Below are 24,720 nucleotides of genomic sequence, written 5' to 3' on the forward strand. Positions count from 1 at the left end.
TCAGAGGAAAAGTCTTACAATAAAATGTAAGTCGTATTTGTCGTATTTTCCTCCTCCTTGTCCTACTCATTGAACCGAAGACTCATTTAGCTGGTTAGCTTCTTCTTCTTCTATTGTTTATTGGTGATTAGCAAGCATCTCACACAGTTAGCTAGCGACTCACTATGCAATACGTACCCGGAACGCAATCGGTTCAACTAGTACATGTGCAGAACGCGTCTTGATCCGGTCTGCCTATTTTTTGGCAGTCACATGTTAGGCACGCCATCCGTCGATCTATTTTACGGCAGAAAACGTTATTAATAAAGATAGAAATTGGAGAAACTACAACATAATCAATCTTTTTTTTCTCATATCATATCCACGGTGCAAGTGGACAATTTATAAGCCCTCTTATCTTAGTTCCATAAATTATTTTAAGTTTTTTTCACCCCTGAAAAAACACACACGAAAGCATTTGCTTGGAAGATATGTTTGGATGGATGGTATTTCTCCGTTTAGAAAAATATCTAGCTTAATCCTCTAGATTAATCTATCATTGCACTCACGTTATGGTTGTTTACATTGAAATATCACTGCATTTGATGTGTTTTATTGTATTTATTCATGTATGTTACATGTAACCAGATAGGACGTTTACGTCTGCGCTACTTGCATTGCTTACGTTTTTACATAGCTCAGTCTTGGTGGATGTCATAATACGATAGAAACATCCGCATGCTAACCAAGTAATTTAACAAGAGTCACTCATAAAATCACCTCCCAATATATGACATATATGAAGTATGGTTATTGACATTTTATATTCATACATTTAAAAAATTCTACCACAGCGCGTGACGCCGCAGAGCGCTGTCGTAAAAATGTGCTAAAGGACGAAGTGACGTAGTCCTCGAGCGTGCGCCGCACCGTTTGCGTTCCGGGTACATACTGGTAGTGACAGTGACCATTGACCACAACAGGAAACGGCACGAAGGAGATTGATTGACAATGGTATACAGCCAATCAGGACGCAGAACACAATAGGCGGGATCTCTCTTAGCCAATAAGGACTGTTGTGGCTTTATATTTAGCCGGCTATGTCTACTGTGGGTTCCTGTACACATCTTCAACTCTCACATGAGTATACAGCACCCTCTACTGGTAGCAGTAGGAAATACAATAACAGACACATACAACAAAGCAGATCACTCTAATAGCCACAAGGATACAGTACGCAATGCGCATTCATATGCTGTAAAAAAAAAAAAAAACGTGCAAAATTGCATAAAAAAAAAAAACATGAAACAGCGAATCCACAAGGGTTATAACGAGGGACCACTGTAAATTTAACGTGAATAAAAAAATTTTTCTTCCAAAAAAAAAAAAAATAGTACAACAGCACACAATACAAATTCAAAGCCACAACTAACTATTGTACAGAAGTAATATTTAATAATAAAATGTAACATTTTAACATGGTGGATTAAAACACTCACAAGGTAGGTCAGATATATCGATAATGCTAATATTTATGGAGTAGTGACCTAAACGGTCACAAAATTCTATTTCGTTTTAGATTTGTAAATTATGTAACATTCGGTATCAAGAGTTTTGTTTTTTTTAATAAGTCTGATAAAGAAAACATTTCTCTCCTGAACTAATCATGTTTGGCACAATCTCAGCATATTTTACATAATAATACAGCTTGTAGATATGCCGTATGGAATAACACTTGCTAGCATAAAATAGAATTTACTCTAAGCTGCTGTTATTACTTGGCTTGTTTTTGTGCTCGCTCTTACTTATGGCTGGATTTAAAACCAAAGTCTGCCAACTTGCTTACGAAATTCAAGCCTCAAACATTCGTCTAAGAAACACACAAAGTGTAAATTGCGAGGTCACTATCACAAGGTTTTCCCATGAATCCTACGTTGACAACATTCCCAGATGTGCACTCATTCAAACGCTCACTGTTATTGCTCGAGAAAGACAGTGAGTTGGGCGAACAGCGCCAGATCCTCCTTGTGCACGTCTAGGTGACAATTCAGCAAGGAAGCCTTGGAAACGACAAGGGAACTATAGGGCTGAAGGCATGCAGCACCAGCGCCACCTCCTGCAGGGGCAACCACACTGCAGTCAGAGCTCGCCACTGAGAAGAGAATGACAGTCAATGTAGTTTGACTCATTGTTATTATTACAACTACACCTCATCAAGGCGATTCTAAGTAATTAGTGTTGTTATATACCCAGGCCACTGTCGTCTCTTGTCTGTCAAGGGGACATAAACCACTCCCATCAAAGCTTTTTTGAGAACGGTCCCATCAGTCTGACGATCGTACTGTTCTAGCACCTGACTGCCACCATCAGGGCCCACTGGGAGCACCAACCGCCCGCCAGGCTTCAGCTGCTCCAAGAGCTTTCCAACAAAAGAACAGGAAAGAAACTGCTTTCAAATGGTAAAAAATGAGGCCTTTTTATGGCAACTTAAATGGAGAGTGGCTTGGTGGCGCTATTGGGGGGGGGGGGTGCTGCAACTACGAACGCAGCAGAGGGCGCTTTCTCACATTCACTCAACATTTTCCAGCAGGAAGACGCTTTGACAAGACGTATCGTTGCGTCACTGCACGTTTATTAATGTATGAAGCTGACTTAGACGTGTTTAATAACTGTGAGACGCATATTAAATGGTTTAGAGTATCAGTGGGGCTTTTTATGGGTGTAGCCATTAGTCACATTTTTCTGCCATTTGCGGTCTTGGACTGTAACCTCCGCAAATACTGGGGATCTACTATATAGCCAATGGGAAATTTAAAAAATATATATAAATAAGTTGATCAGCATCCCTAAATGTGTATAGTGTATTTCATTTGAAATGCGTACATACAGCTTTAGGAACAGTGGCTGCAGCTGCACCGACATGAATGGCATCATATGGAGCTCCCTCTGGGTATCCAAGCCTACCGTCTCCTACTGCGGACACACACCACACATACATATTGTAGGCATTGCTGTTAGTATTAAGAGATGATTCTGCAGAATTTCAATCCAGAGGTGTGCTAACTCACCAACAAGTCGGACGCGTCCAGAGGAGATAAGTTCTGGGTCATCAGCTTGGACGTTTTTGATTGAAATTTGTACCAGTTCATCAATGTGTTCAACACCCACCACTCTGCCACTCTTACCTGTCTGCACACACGAGTGGAAGGCAGCCAGTGATAGTGAGTGATCGTGAGGACACTGTCTGGCACTGTCACTTACCATTCGTGCAAAGCAGGCAGTGAGATATCCACTTCCTGAACCCACATCTAAGGCTGATGCGCCTTCGGTGAGTTTGTCACTCAGCAGCTCCAAAGCATGGGCGTGCTGTCAGAACGAGACTAATGATGAGAAGACATTTAGAAAAAGGTACGCATAAACAACTCGTCACCACTGCTTACCATGTGTGGTGCACTGATGGTGGCTCGAAAGCCTGTGATAGGAAACAAACTGTCATGTTCACAATTCTACAGTAAGTGTTTGCAAAGAAAAATTAAATGTTCATACCTATAGACTGTGGAGAGTCTGCATATGGATAATCTCTGGTGTAGATTCCTCTGTCTGTGGCCAGCATGGCATCAAACACTCTGTCACTGTGGATCACACCATGATCTGAAAGAGCAAACAAATGATTTGACTATTGACCGATGGTGGCGCTTGATTATTAAGATCAATGATAAAAACATTAACAAATGCATTACCCCTCAGTCTGGTTATGAGCTCTTGATGCGTTTTGCCACTGGACATCCAAGCCATGGTCCGGGACAGCAGCACCCCCATTGGGACCGCCACGACTGCCAGACGCAACACAGCTCGCATCTCCTACACCGGCTCTCCCAGCAGTGGCATGACACACCTGGGCAATGGACACCAAAGGTACTGTAAGTTACTTTATCCAAACAGTCTGTTTCTATCCTTAGGACAAATCTCAGCCTTATCAGTCATCTCAAACATCAACGTATCAACAGTAAAATCTACAATAATCGTATTTTTAAATTACACATTATTAAATAAAATAACTCAGGAGCGTTTGTTTACCTGAGCTGCGACGAGTCTGACCAGGGATTTACTTCCGGACTGGCAAGTGGATAGCCAATCAGCTGCAGAGTTATTAACCGGAAATCACAATGAGCCAATCATCGGCAAACCTATTTGACCGACATATTTTATGTCGAATCATTAGTCACCATCGCGCTGTAGTTTGACACTCGTTGCCATAATAAGCCAATCATATAGCAGACATTTGACCGGCATATTTTATATCCAATCATTAGTCACAAAACACGGAAGTGCGCTGTCGTTTGTTGAAGCTAGTCGATCATGGAGAACGTAAGCTAGTGAGGCTTATATTGTTTTAGTACAACATTCAGAATACAAGGAGAGAAAACTGTCGACCTAGTAAGTGTTTCCAAACAGGTAAGTCCCTTGATTATATCAGCGGTCGAGTTTAAATGCATGGGTTGATGTAATACTTATCTTACTTATTAATTACTTATCTTTGGTAATGTCCACTTGCATATGGCAATAAATACAGTTTAGCTGAGCGTCTTGTCTGTTTCCGATCATTAACAAAAGAAAGCTAGCTGATACCGACGTGTGTTCACATCACAGTCTGCAACAGAATGATTGACGACTTTGAGAGACAGGAAGTTCGCACCAGCGGGGAGCTTTGGTCCCAAATATGTGGTCCCAGTCAGCCTGAGATGCAGACTGAGACCTCCTCAGACCACAACACTGAATTTCAAGACTCCTTCCAGCCAGAAGCACCAGTAGGAGCACAGGTTCATGGCCAGTCTAATGGGACCAGCAACACCAATTCTACCAGTACTAAATGGGAACCCATGGAGGACTCTGAGACGTACATTGCCAGTTTAGGTTTGCACGTGTCATGCCCAAATCCCATTTTGTCACATAATTTTCATTGACGTCATTACAATGATTGTTGTTTTTGCTTCAGAGAACCGACTGAAGAAGCTGAAGGGTCAGTCCAGTGACGTCACCTCCAGGGACATGCTGCGATGCTTGTCTCAAGCCAAGAAGGAATGCTGGGATAGATTCCTGCACGATGCACAGACCTCTGAGCTCTTCCAAAGCAGTGACATGGACGAGAGGTATGATGGGTATGGGAATGGGCGCACAATCCGTGCGCGTATACTGTACTGTGCCAACTCGCCCCATTGATGGACACACAAACATACAAGCCCTTAACACGCTACACTAAACAATGTCCCTCTATATTCGTGAGCCTTGAATAATTAAATGGGAGTGAAATAATTTATCGGTGGGCTCACTGGGGTCTCTGGTGAGATCATGTCCACAGGAAATCACAAATCTGGGCATGAAAAATAGTGTGGAATAGTTCTGAACAACATTATATGCCAAAAAAATGAGTCTGCATGCAATCCGAACTTTAACTAGTTGGATAAAATATGGAAAACAATAATATAACCATGTGATTTTATTTTATTATTGTAACAGTAGTGTTTTAGTCATTGTCATTGTACCATGTGAAACTGTTGAAAGGACAATAAACCAATACTGACCAAAAAAATAAGTTTAAATTGTTACATCAATATCCTTCTTGATGCAAACGGGACTGTGGACACTAAAAGAGGTGCATGTTGACACTTGAAACCAGCCATTACCAAATACTGGACCTCGGTCCAGATACGGACCTATGATGGTCCTTTACGGACCCATGACCAATTAAAGTGAATGGGAAATATAATAATAATAATAATAGTAATAAATAATCATGTTTGTGGACCAATCGGGGGTACGTGACAGCAAACGCGGTGACTTCACTCAAAATGAGCCAATGAAATTGTTTCATATATTTATTATGTATTTGATAAGCCGTTATGGTACCAAATCATATGGTTCCTTTTTTCCTTCTCACGCTCATCTATTAACACCCTCTTGTGAAGATGTGGCAAGAAGCAGCAAAATCCAAAGAAAAAGCATATTCACAGATTAAATCGCCTCTTGCCAGATTTTCTCCCATCTTGCGTGACCGGTTTAAAGTTTTCAGCGGTTTAAGGCATGTCCAAGACCTTTAATTCGTTTTGTGCCCTCTTTCCTTCCTTCACAGCACCCTTGAACACCTCAAGAGGTGGTTGGTTCCAGACAAGGTGGCCATCAGTGCAGAGGAGTTGGAGTTTCTACTGAGGCCGGCCCAGAAGGAGGACCACGCCCAAGTGGACCAGCAGCAACAAGGGGAGGGGGAGGAACGTCACCATGCTGAGGAAGATGACTCTCAGAGCCCTGAGAAATGAGACTGAAATGCAACATTAACAAAACAACCAATATGGCGATACAGTATGTCAAAACGTATTAGCTTTCATGTTTTGTCTGTGCACCACAGGAGGTGTTGCCGTATAACATCACATTCCCACTATCTTGCCGGCAATCATCTCCCTTTAAGTCATGTTGTTCAAAGGAGCATCAGCATTGTCATGTGACTGGGATGCTTTAGCACTTTCTGCAGCAGCGGTGACATTTGATGCATGTTGCACTTGTATGCCAAAGCATGGGCGTGCTTAAATGTCAGCGGCAGTGAAACATCATTGATTAGCAGTATGCAGCGACATGACACATGTAAAATGATGGAAAAACATGCTGTGTAGTACAGTGAATAAAATTTGATTCATTTGCATCTGCCACACCGGTGACTGTGTTATGTGTTGTGTGATGTCTTTCCAACGGAGCATCCAAGAGAGGAGAAACACTTTTAAACGACATCTAACAGGACTTTTGTTTTAATTTGCAGCCTGCTGTCTTTTGTGTAAGCATCTCTGGTGCACAGACCCCCCCCCCCCCCCCCCCCCCCCACAGCTAGCGTTTCATTCTCCAATGCAGAGAATTTGGATTAACAAAAAATAGCAGTAGGATGCAACAAAGTGTATACACAGTCTCACCTGATTGAGTGACTCCGTTCACACATAAATTCATCAGAGGGTGATTACTACGGAATGCAAATACCCCTCCTTGTGTCGGCTTTCAAGAGGTTCTATTCAGCGCAAAATATAGAAAAAATACATTATGGAAGTTGATACAATTATAATTACATTATAAAGTATAATGTTGACATATAGTATATGTTACTTACAAGGACAACATCAATACAATATGAATGTACTTATAAATCTATATTAATTACAGTACGTTTTTACTTTATTGTAAGACCTGATTTTAGGCCTCTTTGGGTAGAGCGCCCCCGTGTGGACAAAAGCTGATCTGTCTATAAAAATTCAGTTCAAATTTTGATCGTTTAAAGCAGGGGTCCCCGACCACCGAGCCGGGCCTCAGTATCCGTGGGCGGGGCCGAACTGGGCCGAGCAAACCTTTCAGGTGCAATGATTAAAAAGAATACACACACACAAAAAATACTTTTGTAAATACTAAGTAAATGCTTATCAATTTTGGCCATTATTTTACTCAAAAAATAATATAGTTTGTAGTTTTTGCATGTTTGTGCAAAAATCATTTGTTTGTTGTGAGTGTCCCACTTTGTTTGACAGTCCTTGAACGCCCCATTGTACAACACCTGCACCACTTGAACCATGTTGTAGTCACTATATCACTATGTATTCTTTACTTGCGTATCTTGCTTGCTGCTGTAACAAGTGAATTTCCCTGCTGTGGGATTAATAAAGTACAATACAATTCTCCCACTCTGCACAGATGGTCAACTACACTGTATTTTTATCGGAGTTTTTCACTTCATATTTGCTCCCAAATGCTGATACTCTGTGGGAATGCATAAAAATGTAAAGTTTGATGACGTTATCGAGTGCTAATATGTATATTTGTTGTCTGTACAGCTTCAAGTTAATTCATGCTAGCACACTGCCTGTTAGCACACACATCAGGCAGCGGCGCCATCATCTTCTCTCTGAAAAACAAACTCCAAGCTTATAGTGGTGGATGGTGGGTCTGTATTCACTTTGTGCTTTTAATTTGATGTTGTTCCTCTCTTAGTTTTACACAATACATACTAAATGAGATCAATTACATCGCTATACCACCACCACCCTCCGGTCCGTGGAGATTTGTGGGAACACGAGCCGGGCTGTGGGTCCAAAAAGGTTGTGGACCACCGCTTTAAAGCATATACTGTATCCTTTACTAGAACAATACAATGTAAATATAGAAATATAATTGAATAGAATACAATGGGGTTGTCACTGCATTATACAATACAATGAAATTTAAAAGCGTTTCACTAGCCAGTCATGCCGTCACACCACACACACACACACACACACAGGCAGATATCAATTAATACAGCGGTAAAGTGCATGATAATAAGGTGCAATGCAGTGTGCTTGAGCAGGTTCTGGTGAGGGGCTGTGGGATGGCGGGATAGGAGTTCCGTTCTTGAACAGGTGAGGGGTAATATCTGTTCCTCAGCCTTGCCGTCCGTACTGTGGCGCCTTCCAGAGGGCAGCAAAGAGAAGGTGTAGTGGAAGCGGTGAGTAATGTCTTTGATGATCCAACAGGCCTTGCTTTGGCAGCGTGACCTGTAGATGTCTTCCAGCGAAGGGAGGGGGAAGCCAATGATTTTCTGAGATGGTAGACATCTGGAGAGCAGCCCCGTCTGCTTCTGTGCAGTTCCCAAAGCACGCCAGTATGGCGTAAGTCAGTACACTTTCTACGGAGCAGTGGTAGGTTTTCAGCAGACATGAAGAGCTGTTTTTTTCCGTAGACTCCTTAAAAAGTACAGTCTCTGGTGTGCCTTCTTTACTGCAGCCATGGTGTTGACGCTCCATTCTAGTTTGTTGATGATGGAACCTGAAAATGGCCACCTGTTCCACTTCCCGCTCTCCGATCCTCAGTGGCAGGTGCACGTTCCTTCTTAAGTCCAATATGAGCTCCTTCGTTGTTTTCCCCCCACACCAGCTCATCAGCCTGCGGACTTCATCCATCCATGCGTTCTCATCCGTGTTTGAGATGAGACCTACGAACTGTTGTATCATCCACACACTTTATTCTGGTGTTTGTCGGGTGCATGGGTGAGCAGTCCCAGGTGTAGAGGGAGTACAGGGTCAGACTGAACACACATACTTGGGGTGCACCTGAGGTGTGGGGGGGCAATATAAAGATGAAGGTATATTCATGTTTTTTTGTTGTTTTTTTTTTAATTCTGAAGGCCAAAATTGGCCTCATTATCTGGGGAGCCCCTTGTGGACAACAGCCGGTACTACATCTGCTAACTTCTCTGAGCACAAACCATAAAAATGAATTACCATATTTTCTGGATCATCAGTCACTCCGGAGTTTAAGTCGCACCAGCCAAAAATGCGCAATGAAGAGGAAGAAAAAATATATCCTGTAAGTCAACACTGGGCTATAAGTCACATTTTTGGGTGGAAGTTTATTTTATAGAATCAGAGGCCAAGAATAGACATTTGATCTTGAAAGGCAAGAGCGCACTCTCTCGGCTGTCAGTGTGGGGATTAAAAAAAACATAAGTTGCTCTGGAGCACAAGTCACAGGACCAGCCAAACCATGAAAAAAAAATACTCCAGAAAATACAGTAAATTAATATTTTATAAAATAGTTTAAATAACATATTTATTATTAGCTTTAATTAAAGCATCTATATTTATTTTAACTCTGAAGAAGAGACCACAATGTCGACCTTTTGGCAGGAGAGCCTCTGTGTTGACAAAAGCGGACACGACATCTGTCACCTTCGCTGAATAAACCATGACCATGACTTCATAAGTCTACTAGTTACATTTAATAGTTACTCAGCAAAAATTTAAACGCAACACTTTTGTTTTTCTCCCATTTTTTTACGAGAGGAACTGAAAGATCGAAAACTTTTTCCACATACACAATATCACCATGTCTCTCAAATCTGTCTAAATCTGTGATAGTGAGCACTTCTCCTTTGCTGAGATAAGCAAGTGTGTGCCATATCAAGATGCTGATTAGACACCATCATTAGTGCACAGGTGTGCCTTGGACTGCCCACAATAAAAGGCCACTCTGAAATGTGCAGTTTTGTTTTATCGGACTAATCATGGGGTCCAATCAGATTTAGACAGATTTGTGAACAATATTTGAGAGAAATGGTGATATTGTGTATGTGGAAAAAGTTTTTGATCTTTGAGTTCATCTCATAAAAAATGGGAGCACAAACCAAAGTGTTTATATTTTTGTTGAGTGTATATATTCTAAACGATTATACCAACAGCAACAGAAAAATTACCTGAACATTTTTTTTAATTCTGAATTTATTTGAGCTAGCGCACCCCCCGTGGACATGAGCTGATCCTCTCCATCTGTCAACTTTGCAGACAAAACCATAGAAATTCATCATTTATATAGAAATCTATGTAGCACATAAATGGGGTAATCAGGTCTCACACGCACACGTCAAACTCATATATTATTTATTACAATTAAATATTTTTCTTATATTACAGAGGTCCATTGGAATCAATACAAATAAACTGTGCTGTGATGAATATTTCCAAGATACTTCCGAAATGCCATGCAGAGAATATGAACATAAGCTCACGCCAGAAAAACCAACATTTAGGTATAACATTCTTCTACACCTACATAGGAATGATATTCAGTTCATGTTTCAATACCTTTTTTTGGTGCAATTCAACATCAGACCAGTGTCATCTGACTCAAACGAATGAAAGGCATTTGGAAGTAAAACATCAAAAATAAACAATAACTCCTCACACATCTCATCCTGGAAAAACACTTGGAATATATATAGATATATATATTTATATTTATATATATATATATGCTTCTTTTAAAATATGGGCTTACAGGAACAGGCACAGAGGACCAATTAAGACATCTAGTATCACATGTTGATTAATGAGAAGAGCTGAGTGACTTCTAAGGCCATACTGCACATATTGTACTGTACTGTAAGAACACCCAGTGGGGCTTTTCATTGATTGTTGAGCAGCTGAACTTCTCAACTGCTGTTCACGGGGCTTTACATCATCATCATCTATCAGCTTGCATTCATATCAGTCAGTCGGAGCGGAAACAAAGCAACGTGTTCTCACCAGAATTTAGTACTAGTATTTTTCCTTCTAAATGTGTGTCCAAATGTGCAAAAAAAAAAAAAAAAAAAAGGCAAATTAATACACTCAATCATAAATTAAACGGACGTGGTGCAGACATTGTCCGCACAAGATGCTGTATTTTGCGACAAAACAATGATTTTCTGCCATTTCATACGGGTTAAGAAATACAAAGAGTTTTGCTAAAACAATGTGGGGTAATGATAAGAACACAATGATTTTTAATGTCAACCTCTGCCAACCATCACCCCAAAAATGTGTATTGTACGAATGACATTGTATTAGATTAAAAAGAAAATTGCCCTAATTATGTAGCAATAATAATAACAATAATAATAAACAATTGTGCTCTTTTCTACTAAATTCTAACACGTTATTTCAAACCATAAATAATATTAAAAAATCTAAATAAATCACATCTCTATTTTATTGTCAGTGTCCAATAAAGTTACGACGGAGTATTCCACATTTAAAAAAAAAAAAAAAGAATACAATGAGATTTTATTTCCGTCACATTCCGACTTTTTTTTTTCTCGTAAATTTGCGACTTTATTCTCGTAAATGTACGACTTTAATAATAGAGCATCTCCCATCAAATTTGGTGCTTTTTCTTTTTGCTTCAACCCAAAAGCCAAACCAGTATTTCTACAAGACACTTGGGACACTAAGACTTTTCGTTTTGTAGTTCTTCTAAATTCTTGTGAGAACAGGCTTAACAAATAATAATACCATGACATTTCGATATTTACGACTTTATTCTCGTAATATTATGTTTTCTCGTTTTTTTCTCGTAAATGTGTGACTTTATTGTCATAAATTTAAGACTTTATTCTTGTAAATTTACGACTTTATTCTCGAAATCTCGGATTTGTATGTTTTTCCCCAATGCGGCCCTAATATTCAGTGGTAATAAAGAGCATCTCTGAACAAATGTGGTAATTTTTCTTTTTGCTTCAACCCAAAAAAAGCCAAACCAATATTTCTACAAGACACTTTGGACACTTGGGACTTTTTGTTTTGTAGTTCTTCTAAATTCTTGTGAGAACCGGTTTAACAAATACCATGTTATGGCGGTTTACTTATTTTGCACCTTCCAATACAGACCATCTTTCTCCACATTTTATTTTTTCTTTCAATGCTACAAGAACAACAAAAAAATATTGTAAAATATATGTGTCATGAATAAAAAATAAATAAATAAAATTTGCTGAGCAGTTATATATTTTGGGGCCATTTGTGCTCAGTTTTATGTAGAAAGATTCATTTATTTTATTTGTTTTGTGGCCACTAGGGAAGATTTAAAAGAAGCACTGGTAATGGCTTGTAGCAAAATTGTTATTTTTTTGTAATTTGCATAATAAAAAGGTGCACCAAGCCAACAAACAGACCAATATTTCTGCAAGAAAACACAAAAATAACATTTTTATAGCCAGTCTAACGTGCACTCTCTCATTTGCCTGTCAAATCCGTTTAATTCTCAAACTATTCCTGTTTTGGGCGTGCAGTGTTAACATGTTATAAGTTCAGGCCTCCAAAGATCACATGAATGAGACGTGTATATGTGTGTGAGATCTAAAGCATCATCTAAAGCCTCGTAAAGCCAACACATTTTCAAATAAATGTCTGGGAATGTTCTCTAAGGCAGCAAGCTGAAGGGCACAAATCATTGTCTGTAGTACAAAGTGAGGAGGCAAAGCTGAGAAGAAGGTGAAGAACTGGCCAAACTACTTCCTCTGATCAAGCAGGTGTGCTTCACACTGCATCTTGCCCAAAAGCAAATGAGTGATGAAACCTGCTGGGAGGACTTCAGTAATTCACCACAAGGTCGACTAGGCTCTTATCAGTCACACAAACACTAATATTGCAAAAGCAACGCATCGCACAGTGCAGCTACAACGGGCGACGACGCTCTCTAGTCTAAAAATCTTTCTCTTGAAAATAAATTATAGATTTTCTCCATACAGAAATAAATACATTATCTTCTCTTCAAACATAGAGGAATGAATCATCACCATCATCTAAATGCTACCACCGAATACATCATCGATTCTCTCACAGCCTGTCAGCGGTGAGGAAACAAGAACATGGGCGACTAACCGACGCCATCTGCAGTCCACGCAAATATACAGACGGCCAGGACACCGCTACAGAATACAATATAGTCCCCGTTCTCAGTCCTCCGCTTGTTTTTCACATTGCAAACTAACTCAATTGGACTTTGAGTGTGTGAACACTGAAGCTACTATTACAGGACAATGAGGGAAAATTACCGTATGGCCTCCAATAGACGACCACGCCTTTTTCAAGACACCTTTCTGAAAAAAAAAATTCTATAAAGACAAAAAATTTTTTAAATACATGTGAAATCATAATTCATTCATAATATTTCATTTGTTGTCGTTATCCGCTGCTGGACAGTTGTTTTGATTGATCGCCATTATCTTACAATTAGCATCATAACGTTTGCGTTGTGCGCTAAACTGGTCCTAACTTTGAGCAGCAGCAGGACTCTGTGTCGTGGCTGCATCTCTCCAGGTCAATGGTGTGTGTGAGTGACAGGAAGAAAAGCTCTGATTCGCTTGGGGGAGAAGTGGCCTGGCACCACTTGTTGGTTTGCATGTATACATTTCTCTCTTATACAGTAATCCCTCATTCATTGCGGTTAATCGGGTCCAGACCCAACCGTGATAAGTGAATTTCCGTGAAGTAGGATTCTTCATTTATCCATGAAATATTTTCCTAGTTACTGCACAGAAAACCTGTTTACGACCTTCTAAATGCGGTTTTAAACATTATTGGAGCCGTCTACACATGAAATAACACCCATATAGTCCCCTTTACACTCGTATTACCCAATATAATAGAGTTAATAAGCCACTCAAGACATACAACTCACTGGTATATGTTGCTAGGAGAGCTCAGTTGTGGGTGGACAGGAAGTGACGTTGGGGTTCAGAGTTCAGTATCCTGTGTTTGTATTAGGAATTATTGTACCTGTGAGATAGCTCAAACCTGCAATAAACCTGTTGTTCCGCCGATCGAGTCTGGTTTTTGTGTCTCGCCGAACATTGCAGTAACATTACTGACACATAGTGACTCGTGTCTTTCAATGCGTCTTCTAAATGCTTTATATTTGTATTTTATTTCATTTATCCATTTTATGCTCAAAAATGCTGAATTCAGGCAAAAACTATTTGTTTCAATATGCATATTTTTGGATTAGTAATAGGCTGTTTTAAGCAATGAAACATGATTTATTAATATATTTAGGAAAAAACGTGATAGTGAAGTCTTGAATTTGAACCACGAAGTGCAGAGGGATGACTGTATAAGATGAAAATAGCGTCTTAGATTCGAGTCAATACAGTGTGTGCTCTTAGAAGATTACTTTTTAGATTTTAAAGAGCAGCGCAACATTTTGCTATTTTAAGCAAAGTTTCAGTACCAGATGCTAAGCTAAATTAGCATATGGTCGCAGTATTGTCATAACCCTGTCCACTTGGATGATTTTTTATTTAATTTGTTGCATTTTTAAACAAGTAGCTCCATCGGTTGCCAGATTTATCCATCAAACACAAAGTCTGCTTAAAACAAAAATCTCGTAATAATACTTTTGACACTAAATGTGTTCAATAGCCAGAAAACTGTTTTTATTTTGGCTGCTGAATAAAAGATGTTTGCTATTTTAAGCCTAGTTTCAGTTTTAAATGCTAAGATGTGTTAGCATATCACCCACTTTCTGATGATTTTTTTTATTAAATTTGATTTCATTACATTCATTTTTAACTGACTTTATTTTCATGTAATTGAATATGATGGACATTTATTTAAACAAGTATCTCTACTGGTTGACAGATGTGTCCATAAAAGAAGTCCTGTTAAAAAGATAAATTGACATTTTGTATTTTTTGTAAATATTTGACCTATTTTGCTTGTTGACACGGGGGTCGGCATATCGTTACATTCGTCTCATGTGAGCTCCTTTCAATATGCCAATCAATCGGCACATTTCTAAGATCTGCTGGAGAATGTTCCCTGACAGCGCACGCTCAGTCGTAACAGAAAGCCATGTATGATTCAACTCAATTCAACAGCGGCATTACAACGTGGCAGACCTTTACACCTACTTCATAAGTGTGTGTCCGTGTGAAAACAAAACAATCTCACAATCCTTCATCCCCAAACCTCCAGTCTCTCCCCCTCAGCAGGCTTGGCGCTAATTAAAGTAGAGGCGGCTGAATCGGGCGTAACCTTATCTCACGTCTCTGGTATTAGCGCGCTGGATGTGTTGTTCCGCTGTGGTCAGTGGACGCTACTGCAGGTTCTTGAGGAGGCGTCCATAGCGGAAGTCGTAGACATGTCGACAGAAAAACACCAGCACTGGATCAGCGTCGTCGGGAACGCATCGGTGGCTGGGTGTGGCGTGGTCGACGATGGGCGGCACCAGAAGAGAGGCGGCGCTGTCGGGTACGCCCTCCCCGCGGCGTTTTACCAAGGCACAAAATCTGAAAGTTTAATTGTGCCTTCAAAAAGCTGTATTGTTTTTTTAACAACGCTGCCCTCCCAAACCCTTCCAGTGCGTACTCACTAGGGCTGGGCGATATGGACCAAAACTCATATCCTGTTATATTTAGCTTGACTATACAGTAGCTATACGAAATATATCCCCATATTTCCAGTGAACGCCTCTGCCAATGCAATTTTCACAGACAGAATTCCTAGGCACTGCCAAGGTGTCGAGGGGGTCCAGTTTGGGGACTTCGGATCTCGTCTCTGCTATTCGCAGATGATGTGATCCCGATGGCCTCATCGGGCTGTGACCTTCAGCATTCACTGCGGTGATTTGCAGCTGAGTGTGAAGCTTCTCGGATGAGACTCAGCACCACCAAATCCGAGGCCATGGGTTCTCAGTCGGAAAACGGTGGATTGCAACCTATGGGTTGGGAGTGAGGTCTTGCCCCAGATGGAGGAGCTTTCCTCGCTCCTCCTTCATGCATGAAGGGGGCGGGGAAGGAGCTCACACACAGTGCAGAGTGATGAGTGAGACCTCAGCGCAAATCTAGTCTATATCGATATGAACGATATGCTTGTCTTTGATATCGAGCTTAAAAGAAATATTGACATGTTAATAATATCGATATATCACCCAGCCCTAGTACTCACACTAGGCCAATTTTCCGGACTCTTCTCAGACAGATTTTCATTGAAAGGGAATGTGAATGGACAAACATATGGATAGAATATGTACTGTACAATTTGTACTGTATGGGAATTGACACAATAAGGGTTAATTAGGGATGATTAGACTAGACAAACGTACAGTATACATTCGGAATGTATGTAAATAGGCAAGCCATATGGTTGCATTTACATTGTGTGGGAATGGAAAGAATTATGTATCCATTATGTAAGTATAGTATGTTTGCGAAGGGATGGACGTAAGCTTACAGTAGGTGTGCTTGTGAATGAGCAGACAAACATTATCCATGCATTATGTACTGTATCTATGCGAATGGACAGACATGCTTACCATATGAGTGTATGAACTGACACATATTTTTACATTGTGTGCGTTTGTGAACAGACTGACATGGTTACAGTAAGTGTATGTGAAGGGAAAGACGTGGCTAAAAGATGGGTTTGTGAATAGACAGACATGGTTACATCATGTGTGTGTTAATGGTAGGGCTTCAACTAACGATCATTTTAACATGTTTACTGGTTCTATAATGTTGATATTTAGTTTGATGTATATTACACATTTTTGCAAATTGTGGTTGCAGCAGAATAATGTGTTTATTTTGTGTTATTTTGTTAATTGATGGTTTTGTGGGTTTTTTCTCCCCCCCCCCCCCAACAAAACTATGTAACAGTTATGATAAATTTTCAGTTGTCGTTTCATGTGTCATTTGTAATTATGTCTGCATCATTTTCTGCATGTAAAACTAGAATCATTATCTATAAAATGTGTTTTGTGTTAACATTTTTGGGTGTCTGGAACAAATTAATTGGATTTACATTATTTTCTATGGGAAAATTTGCCTTGGTTAGTGTCTGTTTTGGTTTGAGTCAGACCTTCTGGAGGGGATTAATGACGTTAACCAAGGCACCACTGTATTATGGTTACGTTGTGCGTGTTAATAAATGTACATAAATGTACATGTACGAATGTGAATGGATAAACACTGTGTACTGTATGTATGGACAGACATGGTTACAATATGTGTTTGTGAAAGGACAGATGTTTACATTATGTGCATGCCAATAGACAAACATGGATATACGAAGTGTGTGAAAGGAAAGACATACATTTACAGTGTGCGTGTGAATGGATACAATGCGAAAAACGACTAGCCGATATCAGTAGGACCACTAGTCTAAACATACAGCCGTAATTGGGACACTTTTCTAACTAAATGTCAAAAACCATACATATGAGAAAATGATGCATTTCTTACCGACAATACTGTGCCAGTGTTAGGACATAGCATTTGTCTTCAATACAGGCCACACTGTTCACATCCTGGTGACGAGATGCAAAGATCTCATTCTAGAAATAAAGGAAAAGATGGATCAGTGCAATAGCGCCACTGAGCTTTGTAGATTGTGTACAGATGTACATCCGTTTATTGGAACAGCAGTAGTAGAAATGCCTTCTTACCTGACAATGCACATTAAGATTGCGTCCCCCGTGTGTGTGTTCTGGACGGTAGTACCAAAACAAACTCATCATCAACTCTCCTGAAATGACAAAAATAACATACATTAAACACAACATTTTCCTGAGATGTTGACAGTATGTCTCCTACCTGTCTCAGGCTCCTCCCACAGAGCTGAGATCTTAGCCACATAAGGCAGTGACTTTTTCCTCGGTCCAGATTTCAGCAGGACAGTGTCCCTGACCCGAATCAGCTCGCCATCCCTCTGGACTCCCTGGAAGCACTTTCTCAGCACCAGAGTTTCCTCTCCCTGGGGCACACATGCGGCAGGAAACGACTGAGTTGACTTGCAAGAACAGACTGACAGACTGTCCAGTAAGAAGCTCCAGGATTAAATACAGTGGACCCACAGAATGCAAATGCTTCAGCAGTCATATCATTTTTCAACCAAAATTGCAAAGAAAAATGTGGTTAAAAACCTGGATAAAAAATGTTTAGATGACACAGTGGTGCATCACAAACCAGCAGCATGACTTTGTATACATACCAGACAGAAAACCTCTTTTTCAAAGGGGAGGCCCACGGGTCGCCAGCCGTTGGTACTCTTTTGGCGGCCGTTCTTCGGCTGCTTGGCAACCGCTTGGCCTCTGGCGCTGGCAGAACCGAGCTTCTGTTTCTTTTCCTTTTTGAGAGGAAACACAACCGAGCTGATGCCACCGCCGCTGCTACGTGCGACAGACCTGGACCCGCTGGGCGGCTTGGCACTCTGCGGACACTCCTTGGCCACCTGCAGGGGTGGTTGCTGCGGTTGGCTGGGGTCGGACAGCGGAGTCTGAACTGGGGGCACTGATTGGCCGGCTGGAGGCACAGCGGGAATGGGGCAGCCAGTGAGGATTCTCGGGCTGGGACAGATGGGGATAGAGGACGGGCTGTGATGGTCATTGAGGGTTGATGAGTAGTCGTCTGTGGAAGTAACAGAGAAGGCAGTGAGACAGTGAAGTGCTCAGTGGACACTTTGTTCGGTACATCTGCACAATCAAATGAGATCCGATACACCAACTGACTGGACCGCAAAGGCTATTTCTTGCAAGCAATAATATTGCAATGATATGAAATATCACATCATAAATAATAACAAAAATAAATATCAGAGGGGTAAACAGGCATTAAGGCCAAGGCCACGACTGGCAAAAAAAATGTTACTAATGAACACACCCATAAAAAGCCAGAAATATGCCTATTTTTTAATACTCTAAACTAGGGGTGTCCAAAGTGCGGCCCTAGGGAAATTTGTGGTCCGTGGCTGTTAAAAATACAATAACAAGGGAAAAAAAAAAAAAAAACAGCAGCAAAAATTTAAAAAATCTGCAGTAATTTTATAAGAAAAGTCCAAATATTGACAAAAAAAGTTGTAAACTAACAAGAAAAAGTCAGAATTTTATGAGAATGACATCTTAATATTATAAAGAAAATAATTTAGCAGCATAAGTAGAAATATTAAAGAAACAAAACTATTTTTTTTAAGTCGTAATATTATGAGAAAAACAAATTAACAAATAAAGCTGTCATTTTTGGTAAATTGGGATGCGTGAATAAAGTCAAAATATTACGGGAATGAAGTTATACTTATGAGAAGAAAATTTACAAGAAGAAAGTTGAAATAGTTGGAAAAAAACAACAGCTGACATGGAGAAAACAATTTTCCGAGGAGAAAGTCAAAATATTCTGAGAAAAAAGTTGTATCCTAACAAGGAAAAAGTCTAAATTTTACAAGAATAAACATATTATGAGGAAAAATTATGTTATTTTACTAGTATAGAGTTGAAATGTTAAAGAAATAAAAAATGTTATTTTAAAAAAGTCGTAATATTATGAGAAACAAAGGAATTGGAATTTGGAATATTGGACTGGGGAAAAGTTATAACAGTATGGGAATAAAGTCAAAATATTATAGGAATAAAGTCATACTATTATATATATATATATATATATATATATATATATATATATATATATATATATATATATATATATATATATATATATATATATATATATATTTTAACGATTATTTAAAATATTTGGAAAATTTAAAAAACAGTGGCAAGAATGGGGAAAAAAAGAGCAAAGACCGAAGTTCAATACTAATACGCTTTTTCCACCTATATGACAAAGCTGAGTGCAGTTTTTTCTTGAAATATATAACTTCCTAACATATCTACAGTACATGTGTTTGTTTACAAAGAATCAAAGTGGCCCTTGCATCCTTTCGTTTTTCAGTATGTGGGCCTTGGTGGAAAAAGTTTGTTGGACACCCTATCAAATGCCTGCAAAACGTGCAGTTACACAACATCACGCCTTGTCAAAGCATCTAAATGCTGGAAAAGGTTGAGTGAATTCACTTGTGAAACAGCGATTCATAGCTGCAGCACTCTTAATCCCCTGCAGATAGCGCCATGAAACCCTTTCCTATTCAGCTTAACATAACAGAGAAAAGAAATCTGCGAATATGCAAAAACGCGAATGCCAAACCATGAATAGGCGGGGTTCAACGGTAAAGTGTGATGTATAAAAAATAGATATATAAAAATATTGAACTATAAATATACTGTATAACAATAGAATAATAAACTAATACACATGTTGCTACAGCTGTTGCTTTGGATTGCTTAGCAGGGGGCCCAAATGGGATGACCCATGATTGCATGTATCACTGCGGGCCAAACAATTAGACATCCCCATAAAACTGAAGCACACTTCGTCCTATTGATAGCTGACAGCATGGCCCAGTCATTCATTGGAAATCAATGTCCTTGCAAGCTGAGCCACAAAGCTTTCAAGAAGGGAGCCTTTTTTTTTTTTTCCCCCAACCACCCTCTTACCTTGGCAGCGAAATTTATTTGGCACTTTTTGGTGTAGACTACATTCAATAGTCCAGTTGAGCACCATTTTATGTGAGAATGTGGAGCTGAAATGTTTGCTATTGAAATAAGTCTGAGGTGAACAAGTGGCGTCTTCCTGTCATATGACACTGATACCAACGGTACAAACAGGTCTCAGTGTGCGTACAGCACACAAGTGGGTTTTAATGCGTAGCTTGTGTTGCGCACTTGTGTATTTAGTTATGATAGTTCACATATCAGAAGAGTAAACTGATAATACTATCAGTTCACTAGCCACACGAGCCTTTTTATTCACAGCTGGTTGGCATCTACTTAAATGCAGACTTGTTCTTCTGCCGCCTTTAACTTAAGTAATGTAGTGCTGCTTTGGCATTTGGATTAGAGAGAAGCTTCCTAATAACAACACTGTGCTTGTTAAAACGTGCTTAACTAAACTGTGGCGGTAATCCTCTTGTCTTAATTACGCACTTAGTTTCTGCACAGTGCATATTTGCACAGAGCAAACAACATATTTTTCTCCAGTGGTGTACAGTGAGGTTATTATAAGAACAAGTGCACACACACTGCTTTTTGCTGATTGTGTGGTGCAAACTCCCAAACATTCAGCAATAGAGATACAATGTGTACAAAAGCAATAAGGATAAGAACCACAACTGGAGGAGTTGTTAAGAATTTGCAGAGCTGTTAGACAGTCAGCATTGTAGACAATTAATTCAAATGTGTTTTTCCAAAAGACAATAACTTCAAATTGGTTTTACTGCACAACCAGACGTAATCTGACATGTGTGACAAATAATAGGGCCATGTAGCATGTTTATTGGTACAGTCTGGAAAGATTCTCAAATTCAATAGCTAGGGTTGCATTACTCTACCTTTAAAAATAACTTGTGGCACACTTATTTTAAATGTGGCACCTCTGTTATCAAGACTATGGCAGTAGTTTGTAACTTTTTGTATGTCCATGTTTAAGTTAAAATACGGTATGTTCTACTGAGAGAGCTTTTCTCCAAGCAAAAAAAATCTTGTCACACATCATTTATCCATTTCATTTTTCATTTATATGTATTTCTCATTGTTCATATTGTTTTCTTTATGTAAAACTATAATTCTGTTCACAAAATGTGTTTTGCATATCTGGAATGGACTAATTAGATTTGCATTATTTCTCATGAGAAAAATTGATTCTGCTTTAGTATGTTTTGGTCTTTGTCTGACCTTTTGGGATGGATTAATGACGAAAACAGACATTCCAATGTATGTTTTTTGATAAACAGTGACAATGTTTCACCAGTGTGTGCACTGACCTCTGTTAACGCTGTTGCTGCATTTGCTGCAACCTCCTCTGGCAATGGTGGGAATGACACTGCCGTAGGTGGAATAGCTGTTGATCCTGCAGGGCTCTCCATAGCATGCTTCCACAGAGGTGCAGCAGTAGACTGGATGAGAAATCCCTGAGGGCTGTGTGCTAGAGCTGGGCAGCAGTTTGGGTCTCTTGCTGCTCTTTGGACATAAAGCGAGGGGTGTCATGGAGGAAGGCGAGGCGTCCGGGTGGCTGAAGTGAACGCAGTAGCTGGGGAAACAGGTGTACGAGTGCGGTGTGATGGTTATGGCTGTCGGGTGGCTGGTCTGGAGGTGGTGGTGGTGGTGATGGTGGTGGTGGTGGTGGTGGTGATGGTGGTGGAACACTTCAGAGAGCGAGACTTTATCATCACGCTCCTTGAGGGCCTTGTCCTTAAGGAACAGGGCAAGTCTGTGACAGTATTCGACACACCTCTCTTGTGTACAACAATAGCAGGTTGACACTTCAGTCTCTTCCTGCTCCTCTTTGATTGTTTTTAAGGAGAATCCTAGTGTGGAGCCACAATGGAGTGCTTTTAAACACTCCTGTCCACCTGACTTCCACTCTGGGTCCAAAGCCTCTGTCTTACAAAGACTACAACATCCCTGGACAGGAGAGCCCGGTTGGGAATGAACTGGATCCTCTTTACCCTGTTTAATGTGCTTTAGCTGCTCATTGTGTTTTGGATTTGTTCTTCTTTTGGTCTGCAGTGTTGCTCCACTTAAAGGCTTACCACTAATCTCAACCTGAGTTGAATCCTTAGCTTTAGTTTCGCTTGCGGCCTGGGACTCCTGCTTCTTTTGCCGCTTGTTTCCATAGAGGGAACTGGTGAGTTTGAGCAGCGTCGCAGCGGTGAGGCCCGCCTGACGCCGAGGGGTTGGGGCAAACAAACTCAACCAGTCAACTGGCGGAGTCTCCGCCGTGGATCGCTTCTTTTTTTTATGACTTTCCTTGAGGTCTGTTTTCCCTCCCTGGAGAACCTTCTTGGCTTTATGAGGTCTCCTTTCACCTTTAGGCAGAGCTTCATTTGAAGGCTGCTCTTTCTTCGTCAGATTGGATGCGAGGGAATCAGCCCTATAGAGTAGCAAGCTGTTGACAGCCTCTGCATTGAGAGAGGCCATTCTCCTCCTGCGAGGCTCAGGAACAAACGGGGGCCACATAAGCAAGGCGTCAGATTTGCCACTTTTTGGTTCCAGTGCTTGTTTAGAAGCTGATTTCTTCAACTTGTGAGATGTGGTCCTGCTTCCAGAGGTTCCCTGCTTCTTTCTGACATGTACACTTGGTTCTTTGCAAGTTTTCCGCATGTCCTTATCCACAGCTCCCTTCTCCTCCAAACGTGTGAGCAGGACACAACAATCCAGTGCATCTCTCACGCTCTCCGCCAATGTCTTCTTCCTAAATCGGTGTGACTCTGTCATCTGCTTCTTTCCTCTCTGTTCCTTCATTCTCTCTTTGCGTTTTCTCATTCCATTTCCCTTCTCTTTGCCTCCCTTCTCCCTGTGGGACTTCCCACCTTTCGATTGCTGGTTTCGCTGAACTTTCACCATGGTCTCGTCCTGGAGCAGGTACTCCGTCTACAACAGTGGTAGGAGCTCAGAGCGGCCCGTCAACAGGAATCATCATGGATCATCAACTGGGGCCATCCACTCTCTGGGGAGAGACGGAAGCAGTATCTTACAGATTATTCCACTCTTTGCCTGACATTAATGTAACAGACAGACATTATTTAGCAACAGGTTTGACTTAATTTGTGACCAATTTCCGGGTCCCAAGAGGATACGTCCACTTGGCTTGGAATGTAAATGCACTGCATACAAGATAGTTATTGCATTAGGGTATAGTTTAACGCCTGAGGCCATATGCTACTTTTTTTCCACTGCTGCAGTAGTTAATGTGAAATTTGTCCACATGATACACAATCTCACATTTCGGCATCTGCTTAAAGTGCTCATGACACCAAAACACATGTTAATCTTGTTATTTTTGCTGTGAAACATAACATTTGAAACGCATATTTACGGTGTTAGATGTGTGCTGGAATGTTGACATATTTAGCCTTTTTTTTTTTTTTTTACATTTTTCTCCACTGGTCAGAGACTGAAGGAGAAGCAGGAAGTGAGATTTCGAGAACCCTTCCTCTCGGAAGTATGCATGGGATGCAGTGTTTTCATACTGCTGTGGTGCATTTTTTGTTGATTTTCTGTTGTTGTGATATATTTTTTCATATTTTGCCCGCTAGTTGTGTGGCAGGCTTTTGCTAAAAGCTTTTGCAGACGAGGTAAGCCGATTTACATTTCCAAAAGACGGCATCCTTTGGTATTTTGTGTGGCACATTTCGAGAACAGTTGCTTTGATAAGGCACCTCACATCAAGCAAATGTACCGAGATGAGCAAATTCAAAAAACGATACAAGCAGTTGATGTTTGCTAAATACAAGGCAGAAGAGTCTTGATCATTACAATGATTGTTCTGTCATGCTTGTTTTTTACTGTTATTATTTATTATTACACTGATTATTATATAAAAATATATGGAAAGCAGGAAGTGAATAATATGTACTGTACAAGATGTGGAATAGATGGGGATAGGATTAAATAAACTTTGCTTCTTCCTACTCCTTTTTGACATGTGGAACTGTGAAAGGATGATTCATGAGATGTATTCCATTGTAACCTTCATGTTCAAATAAACGAAACCAAACCAAACCAAATTTAATGAGACTGAATGAAGAAAGT

At 40.2% G+C, this 24,720-nt stretch overlaps 3 protein-coding genes across 6 annotated transcripts in view; 1 reads left to right on the forward strand and 2 right to left on the reverse strand.

Annotated features, from left to right (window-relative positions):
• Positions 1 to 97: 97 nt before the first annotated feature.
• On the reverse strand, positions 98 to 4,783 carry pcmtl (l-isoaspartyl protein carboxyl methyltransferase, like). Its single transcript, XM_054797442.1, has 9 exons — positions 4,057 to 4,783; positions 3,720 to 3,874; positions 3,526 to 3,630; positions 3,420 to 3,451; positions 3,241 to 3,345; positions 3,048 to 3,168; positions 2,867 to 2,952; positions 2,229 to 2,398; positions 98 to 2,131 (listed from the first exon to the last, which is right to left on the reverse strand). The coding sequence occupies exons 2-9, from the start codon at positions 3,835 to 3,837 to the stop codon at positions 2,119 to 2,121; spliced, it is 750 nt and encodes a 249-aa protein (XP_054653417.1). The 5' UTR covers positions 3,838 to 3,874; positions 4,057 to 4,783; the 3' UTR covers positions 98 to 2,118.
• ccdc32 (coiled-coil domain containing 32) lies at positions 4,275 to 6,680 on the forward strand. Of its 2 annotated transcripts, none has more exons than XM_054797443.1 (4): positions 4,275 to 4,434; positions 4,630 to 4,893; positions 4,976 to 5,129; positions 6,110 to 6,680. In XM_054797443.1, exons 2-4 carry the CDS (start codon positions 4,641 to 4,643, stop codon positions 6,291 to 6,293), a joined length of 591 nt encoding a protein of 196 aa, XP_054653418.1. In that variant the 5' UTR covers positions 4,275 to 4,434; positions 4,630 to 4,640; the 3' UTR covers positions 6,294 to 6,680. The 2 variants fall into 2 exon arrangements, with proteins under 2 accessions (XP_054653418.1, XP_054653419.1); XM_054797444.1 differs by having other exon boundaries at positions 4,305 to 4,416.
• A 181-nt stretch (positions 6,681 to 6,861) lies between these two features.
• bahd1 (bromo adjacent homology domain containing 1) overlaps positions 6,862 to 24,720 on the reverse strand; it is a 52,115-nt gene continuing 34,256 nt past the window's right edge. For 2 of the 3 annotated variants that reach the window (XM_054797436.1, XM_054797437.1), the window contains exons 2-7: positions 21,951 to 23,635; positions 18,291 to 18,706; positions 17,894 to 18,053; positions 17,746 to 17,825; positions 17,543 to 17,634; positions 10,408 to 15,589 (exon numbers count right to left, since the gene is read on the reverse strand). In XM_054797436.1, coding sequence (XP_054653411.1) covers positions 15,397 to 15,589; positions 17,543 to 17,634; positions 17,746 to 17,825; positions 17,894 to 18,053; positions 18,291 to 18,706; positions 21,951 to 23,532 — 2,523 coding nt within the window. In that variant the 5' untranslated portion in view covers positions 23,533 to 23,635 and the 3' untranslated portion in view covers positions 10,408 to 15,396. Of the gene's footprint in view, positions 7,028 to 10,407; positions 15,590 to 17,542; positions 17,635 to 17,745; positions 17,826 to 17,893; positions 18,054 to 18,290; positions 18,707 to 21,950; positions 23,636 to 24,720 lie in introns of those variants that run through there. The other variant, XM_054797438.1, reaches the window with a different exon arrangement.

This window comes from Dunckerocampus dactyliophorus, chromosome 13 (assembly GCF_027744805.1).
Source record: "Dunckerocampus dactyliophorus isolate RoL2022-P2 chromosome 13, RoL_Ddac_1.1, whole genome shotgun sequence".
Taxonomy (NCBI): domain Eukaryota; kingdom Metazoa; phylum Chordata; class Actinopteri; order Syngnathiformes; family Syngnathidae; genus Dunckerocampus; species Dunckerocampus dactyliophorus.

Bases quoted from the DNA above. Each gene is read 5' to 3' on its own strand.
- pcmtl (XM_054797442.1), bottom strand. From the start codon at position 3,837: ATGCGAGCTGTGTTGCGTCTGGCAGTCGTGGCGGTCCCAATGGGGGTG. The intron at 3,631-3,719 runs GTAATGCATTTG...TTGCTCTTTCAG, and splicing joins GCTCATAACCAGACTGAGGG to ATCATGGTGTGATCCACAGT. The intron at 3,346-3,419 runs GTAAGCAGTGGT...TCGTTCTGACAG, and splicing joins CCATCAGTGCACCACACATG to CACGCCCATGCTTTGGAGCT.
- ccdc32 (XM_054797443.1), top strand. From the start codon at position 4,641: ATGATTGACGACTTTGAGAGACAGGAAGTTCGCACCAGCGGGGAGCTT. The intron at 4,894-4,975 runs GTTTGCACGTGT...TTTTTGCTTCAG, and splicing joins GACGTACATTGCCAGTTTAG to AGAACCGACTGAAGAAGCTG. The intron at 5,130-6,109 runs GTATGATGGGTA...CTTCCTTCACAG, and splicing joins AGCAGTGACATGGACGAGAG to CACCCTTGAACACCTCAAGA.